The sequence below is a fragment of the Limulus polyphemus genome, unplaced genomic scaffold (genome assembly GCF_000517525.1).
Source record: "Limulus polyphemus unplaced genomic scaffold, Limulus_polyphemus-2.1.2 Scaffold5857, whole genome shotgun sequence".
NCBI lineage: Eukaryota > Metazoa > Arthropoda > Merostomata > Xiphosura > Limulidae > Limulus > Limulus polyphemus.
The window spans coordinates 7,820-15,892 of record NW_013671467.1 but is presented as its reverse complement, the minus strand read 5'-3'; the positions used below and the strand labels follow the sequence as shown (position 1 = coordinate 15,892).

The following is an 8,073-nucleotide window of genomic DNA, read 5'->3' as shown; positions in this document are numbered from 1 at the left end:
GGTGCGTATATATACCTAATAGAATAGACATGTGACTAGTTTACGTAAAGGTAAAGTATATACTTTATACAGGTATAACATAAAAAGTAAACAAACAAGAGTATTAAAAATTATGAATTTTAAAATGAAGCACAGATCCTGCAACAAAATTTTTGAAACGAGAATTAGAACCACAACCACAAATTTAAGAAAATTAATCCTTACTTTGGCCTACAGATAAGTGCATAAAGCTGCCAAAGTAAGGATAAAATTTTATAAATTTGTGATTGTGGTTTCTTGTTTCATTACTTTTTGTAGCAGGATCTCTACTTTATTTTAAAACTCATAATGTTTTAATACTCTTGTAGTATTAAAAACTGCTTACCTTATCATGATTTATGCATTGAAATTCTCACAAAGCATTAGGAAATTTTACAAAAAAATGCAAAGCACAAGTGAAAATACTATGTAGAAGAACAATACTAGAAATACAATATCTACCCGTACTTTGTATGTAATAAAAAATGCATTATAGATAAGTTATTTAAATATACAAACAAGTAAATGTGAAACTGTGAAAAAACTAAGTTATTCTTTTAGTGTTTTGTATCTATACATGTGCTTTTGATTAAATTACCACTTCATTTTGTATTATAATTGCTTCTTTTTTGTATGTTACCTCAAAAAAGATGTGTTTTTGTTTACATTAACTAAATTGACACTGATTAAGAACTATATTCAAAAACCAACTGGAAAAGAAATTAAGCTTAATATCTTATCTTGGGTAACTCTTCTATATCAGGTAATTGAACAGAGGAAAACATCTTATATAAAACTTTATAAAATAAGCTTTTATGAAAAGTTTACCTTGCTGAAAGTCAGTACGACCACAACCACGAATAAGGAGAGCATCTCCAGTAAATGCCATCTTTTGATTGTGACAAACATAAGTCAAACAACCTAGAAATTAAAACAAAAAGTCATATATATATATATATTATCTTGGATTTAATAAATAGAAAACTGATCAATAATTAAGTAACAATGTACATGAGCATGTTTAGAAGTATAATCTAGTAAACTACTTTGAATAATTTTAGAACAGATGAACACTGTGGATTAATGGGTTATAGTAACTGTCAATTTAATGAACCGGGTGTTTGCAGCAGCAACAACAACAACAACAACAAAAAAAAAAAAAAAAAGAAGAGAAAACAACAATTACTCCAGGAATAAAGTACCCAATGTGCATGTGTATTTTTTTTATACAGACGGATATTTGAGTTCACAGTAATTCTTTTTATGATTGTTGTGAAAATGTCATTATTTTTAATGGTACCTAACTTATTCCCAAAAATAACCAATATAACATTTTTGTTTCACAAGCTCCATCTAATGTATATAACAGACCACAGTACAGAAAGAGGTCTTCAAACAACGACATTGCAACTTTATAGAAAACAATAAAATGTTTAAATTATTCTATAAAATAATATTTAATCCAACCAGAGATCAAATATAATTAACCAAATAATTATTATTAGGTAACAGAATGATTGACTAAGATAGTGTCAAAACATACCAATAACTGGTATAGCTAAGTAGCATGGTCTGCATGCATGTGCATGTTCTGAGATGAAAAGGAAAGCCAGAACTTTCAATTTTTTCCAGGTATGGCAATATTTTTTCATTTTATCAAGGTTTTTTAATCCCTTTTTTTTAACCTCCTTAACTTCTGCAGGCTTTTCTAGGTTCATGAACACCCAATAATAAGGTGCAATGACCACATATGATAATAAATGTCTACTCTTTCAGATGTATCAGACAATGTAACTGTTTGATTATTCCAAATACTTAAGTAGAAGTTGCAACATAACCCTTATGATTTCTCATTACTGGTTTTCAATTAATTCAAGTTTGTTCAGCTCGGAATGGCATGACTCGATGATTAGGGTGGTTACATCTTGAATCAAGAGTTACAGGTTCAATTCCCATTGCTATCAACCATGCTCATCCTTTTCAGCTGTAGGAGCATTATATTTGTTCCTTTATTTTTGAACTACAGTCAAGCTACTGCCAATGAGAGAGATTGCAACTGGCTGGCAGCACCTACTGCTAACTCTTGGGTTAATCTTTACCAATGAATAGGATTGACTATCACAGTATGATGCTCAAGAGTTGGCAGTGAGTGCTGCCAGCCAGTTGCCTTACCTCATGTTCAAAATCCAAAATTAGGGATGGTGGCAGAAAGCATTATTTTTCTTGCTTGGACTAAAAGTAGTCTAACTTGCCCTTTTAGTTACATTCAAAATCTAATTAAACAGCTTTATTATCAATTTATGTCAATAAACTTGGCATGAAAGTGTACTACATCACCATAAAAAAGTCTATGAATCAGCACACTTGTTCTAGTGCTAATTTGTTTACGTCTACATTAGTGCAATGATGAACAAAAAGATAAGTTCTTTTAAGCCAACTATGGAAATGAAACCAATGGTGAGCAGGAGTCATTCGGTGGCAACAAAAATCAAAAGTTGTGTCACAGCATCTGTTAAAACTGCCAATACATTTTTAAAAGAACTGAATATTGTTCCTTGACTATAATCTTAATGAAAATCATTCATCAACAATGACTAAAATGTGGTGTATGACATACCAAGAATATGCAACAGGTCAGTAATCTTTAAACAAGTATTCTAATCTTAATCAAATAAATGAACACTGTTTTGTAATTATGAAATCAATTTAACTAGCTGATATCTATTACCAGTTTTGTTAAAATTTCATTTAAGAAGTGTAAATGTGGAGGGTAAACAAGTTTATATAATACTTCAATTAATAAATCTTCTTTAAACTGGCAAACTCTCTTACTTGAAATGCCTGGCTAACAAGAAACATAGAGGAAACAACTGTTCAATTTCAACGGGTGGAGAAGGGGAGAGGGTTATGTTTTTTGTACATGGACAGTTATTTAAAAGTTAAAAAAAACACTGAAACCATTATCTGATTTTTCATTTTCATTATTGACTTGTTATTAACATTTGCAATACAGATATTTTACTTTAATTATAATATATGTTTATAATAATGCATGAGTATCCAATGAGCCACATAAAAATATTGAAAATAAGCTCAACATTTTAGCAAGTAGTAATTAGAAGAACTTGCCATTTTTCAAATGAGTTTAAAATTAACATTCATGCATTGCAAGAGCAATTTTTTTAATGAAGAATTAGTTTTTTTAATTTTAGTAGTCTTTGAAAGTTTATAGGGAGCAACCCATGGAACAGAATTAATCATATTTTCAGCTTGTTAGATGTATCATACTACATTGCATACATAATAGATTTTCACAAACAATAGTTAGAAAAGTAAACTTGATCCTAAATTGAAGATATCTATCATATTAAATGAAGAGTAATTCAAAAATTTCTTTAACTATTTGACTGCAGCTGCTTCAAATGCATGCAGAATGTTTGTGAGCCTTACACTGTAAACAGCAAATTTGCATTCAACTGCTGAAGGCAGGCCATACCCTATATGGGAAATCAGCAGGCAGTGGGTTAGAGAAAACAAAACAAGCTAAAAATAGGAAGATTATCCTCATTTGAAAATAACTGATTAGTTGAATTTAATGAATTAATAATTAATAAATCGGCAAATTTTACTAATAGCTAAGCTCTATAACACATATTCATATTTAAATTATATTTAAAACAAATTAACATTTAAAACTTTTAAGTTTATTTATGTGTTATATTTAAAACCATAATTGTTTTGAATAATTCTAATTGATGTCAAGGGTACTTTCACAAGTATCAGTTATCATAGGTATGTTCTTTGTAAGTAAAATCATGAACCAGTTTTTTAAAAATTTTATTAATTTTATATCTGAAAAAAACTAATAAAAACATAAACTGATATTAATAGCAAACATCACAATACTGTATTTACAATCCTGGTTGTTCCTTTAAAGCAGATTGTACCTGCAGAATTCAGTAATAGAGCCAAATATTTCATTCGAAATATCCCAGCCTAGGTCAACCAGTGTTAAATACCCTAACCAAGTATAAGCTGATAAGCTGTTTTGAACGGCAAATATATTATTATTTCATGCACAGCCATTAGTTTTATGACAGTTATTCTACTATGTTGCTACAGTTTGGATTTGTATTTCTCTCTCTCTCTCTTTATTAATGAACTTTAGACAATATCTAATGAAGAACTTTGGCTAGAAACATTGTTAATTATTTCAGAGTTTATGCTGAAGATGGAATTAGGAAAATTCTGAAATGTCCACATTTCTTATCCTATCAAAAATTTTATAAATTTGATTTTTGCCAAATGAGCCTTGAGTTTCTTTTTTGTTAACACTATAATTTCAACAATAATCATGTGATACCCATTTGATTGCAGACAGGTGTACACAGTTCAAAACCTGTTATTAATCAGTGATGTCAAATTTTCTATATATAATTTTTTGCAGAACAGTGGTATAGCTTGTCATCAATAAAAGTGGGAGATGTGGAAGTGATAAGGTTAGACTTCCAAGGATGTTTCCAGGGCCACCTAATACAAATCACTGATTCTACAAGATTTCAATACTTAAAAAATTTGTTCTATGACTTTCTAGGATTTTCATAAATTGTGTGAACCCAGTGAATATGAAATTCTAAAACAATATCAAAAAAAAATTTATATTTTGGCAGCATTACTCAGTCATTATCAATAGTTGTCAGTATTTATTGGTAAAAATAAAACTAAACATAACAAACATTTGTTTTCAATAATTTTCATAAAATGGAATTGCCATCAATTTTAAATATTACATAAAAACTGCTTTTTTTATGTATGTACATTTATATAGTCATACTAACCATTTGTATGCCCTGGCGTGCTCCTAGCTTCAAGTTCATATTCTCCAAATTTTAATTTTTCTCCTTGTTCTAAGTGCACATCAGCCTTAGCCTCTGAAGCCTTTGCTATTACACTCTTACAACCAGGAATCTTCTGTTTTATGCGACCTGTGCCAGTGATATGGTCAGCATGAACATGGGTGTTTGCTGCAATAATAATAAAATTAACTTGAAGAAATTACATTCTGCTATACAACAATTAGTCAAAAATATTCCTGGAACACTTTTGTAACATATTTATGAGAGTAAACCTAACAAGATTTTCACACATATTGTTAACTTATTCCTGTCTGAACGTGCTCACAGGTATATTATTAACTGTACAGTCCCAGGATGGTCATCTTAAGTTCATAGTGAAAATCAAATTTCTAGGTGGTATAAAAAGTTAAATTAGTAATTCACTCATAGTTAGGCACTTCTAACAGAATTACTAAAGAAATAAAATTGCATAAAACTTAAATCACACATGTACGCGTGATCTGATGACTTATTTAATGATGATTGTGGAGGACGAAATATTTTATACTAAACTTTTGTTCATTATTTTCTGGAATATGCAGTCAGATCATTTAGAATTTATAATAAAGAATTTTAGTACGAGTTTTTACTTAGAGATTTGTTCCTATCTTTTGCAAATTACACTTTTTTTGTGAAAGTACTTCAAATTTTAAAACACTATCTGCATACGTTAAATGTTTGGAAAATATACCTGAATTTTCTTGAGATGAGAAATTATTCTTATTAAGAGGGTATTTAAATCATCTCAATATCTTTTGATAAAGTGCAAATGAAGTGTACCAGCATAAGCCAGATACACACAAACAATATATAAACATTGTAAAGTTTTAGGTATTTTTATCACATAATCTAAAATGAATTAAAATGTACAAGAACCTTAAATATAATGTATATTCATTCAGTTTTAGTTTGATATAATATATATATATATATTTATATTTGTCCATCACTTGCATTACATTAAATCTCTTGCAAATCTTACAACACAGTCACTAAATCAACTGACAGTTTGGAAACAGCACAAACTTTTAGAGGACTAAGTAATAAATATTGTATTATCTAAAATATTCACATCAATTTAACTTAAAAAAAAAGACTTCTAAATCTAAAAAAATGCAAAAAAATACAGACCTATTACCAGTCAAAATACATTCAATGGTTCAACTTCAATACTGGCTATTAATTTGATCCACAGACATTTCTTAGATACCCATTCCAAGACTTTAGTTGTTTGTGGAGTAAGAAGTTATAATGTAAGCTGTTATAATGTGGAATCACAACAACGATATGATACTGTGTGCCATTATTTGATGCATTTTTAATGGTCTAAATTAATACATTCTATAAACTTATGAGTGAAACCAAAGATTATGTTATAACATGTCAACCACGCTATACCTGCCATAAATACTAGTGACGAGGTCTTTCACACAACACCAGGGCTCATCAGGCCACTAGGAAATGAAAGACATAGTAGTGGTCTAAGGACTATTTATATTATGAATAACTTGAACAGCAACTATTATGGTGTGAACTATATTATACCTGCCATAAATACTAGTGACGAGGTCTTTCACACAACACCAGGGCTCATCAGGCCACTAGGAAATGAAAGACATAGTAGTGGTCTAAGGACTATTTATATTATGAATAACTTGAACAGCAACTATTATGGTGTGAACTATATTAAGAAAGTGAAGAATAATTATCATAAGTATTTTATTTAAGTCTTTTACACTTCAGAAGTATGGTAAGAATTAATAACACAATATCATTTATTTATTTTCAACAGTAATTATTTATTTATTACTATTTTTTTACTTGAATTAACCTTACTATCAATCAGAAGAACTGGTGAACCAACATGCTAGTCTTCTTATTCAGAAAGTGGGTCTTGCAACTACAGAACTAAAGGGAGAAAACTACATCACTAATTCTATAAACTTATGTTATAGTAACTTCTCTTTCACCAAGATAGCCAGAAAAATAATTTTGGAGAATTTATTTTATATCCATATAAACAATTTTGTAGGATTGAACATCAGCTGGAGTTCATAAAATCTATGAAAGTTAGAATACTATATTTCTGTAAGATGAAATTATTGTAGATTTAGTCATTTAAGAGTTCCAATATTATCAGTCAGTCATCATCAACACATTTTTATTGTAAAACAGAAACTGGAACTCAAGCTCTTTGCTGTGTTGGGTTTAGGAACTATTATGTAAATGAGAGTGTATTTGAAACATTTATTATTTTGCTAACTCCAGTAGGTCATCAAATCATATTTAAATCCTAAAAATAATAATTGAATAAAATCCAAAAGATACAGAGGTTAAGTAGGTTATTAACATGATTTTGGAGCCTCTCCACATTGTCATCTTATTCAGTCATGCACTCTCTGACAATAAGAATTCTACAGAATGGGGATACTACTTTTCAATCTTTCTGTATGATGAAATGCAGTGATCCAACTAGAGCCCACACATTAAAATCAGAGACCTGTCTGCCTGTAAATTAAAGGTCTCCTTGGAGTTGGTGTTAATATTTAGTCCCTGTTCATGAGGAATGTTTAAGAATATTGAATCACTTGCATTACTGCAAAGGAAACCCTAGCTTTACCTCAAGAACTGCCTGCATAATTCTGGTATCCTTCAGACTACAAGGGCATTTTACTTCCAGGTTATTCACAAGCCCATCTGGGGCTACTCCAAGGATGCCAGTTGGGTTTAGTCATAGTCCTGTTTGCTTGTATTATTTCACTGGTTCTGCTTCATGTATTCATATCAAATGAACTAGTTTTATAGTGATGCTTGTCAAAATAACAAATAGATAAAGGCTGGTTCCACATTTAGTATCTTGAAATAAAGGATGGTTCCATATTTAGTATGTTGAAATAAAGGCTGGTTCCACATTTAGTATCTTGAAATAAAGGATGGTTCCACATTTAGTATCTTGAAATAAAGGATGGTTCCACATTTAGTATCTTGAAATAAATGATGGTTCCACATTTAGTATCTTGAAATAAAGGATGGTTCCACATTTAGTATGTTGAAATAAAGGCTGGTTCCACATTTAGTATGTTGAAATAAAGGCTGGTTCCACATTTAGTATCTTGAAATAGAGGATGGTTCCACATTTAGTATCTTGAAATAAGGATGG

General features: G+C 29.9%; 1 protein-coding gene across 1 annotated transcript in view; it reads right to left on the bottom strand.

The window, feature by feature from the left end:
- LOC106473072 (persulfide dioxygenase ETHE1 homolog, mitochondrial-like) overlaps positions 1-8,073 on the bottom strand; it is a gene marked incomplete at its 5' end in the record, with an annotated part of 20,582 nt that overhangs the window by 11,437 nt on the left and 1,072 nt on the right. Inside the window, 2 exons of the mRNA XM_013933750.2 lie at positions 847-939; positions 4,857-5,042. Coding sequence (XP_013789204.1) covers positions 847-939; positions 4,857-5,042 — 279 coding nt within the window. The remainder of the gene's footprint in view (positions 1-846; positions 940-4,856; positions 5,043-8,073) is intronic.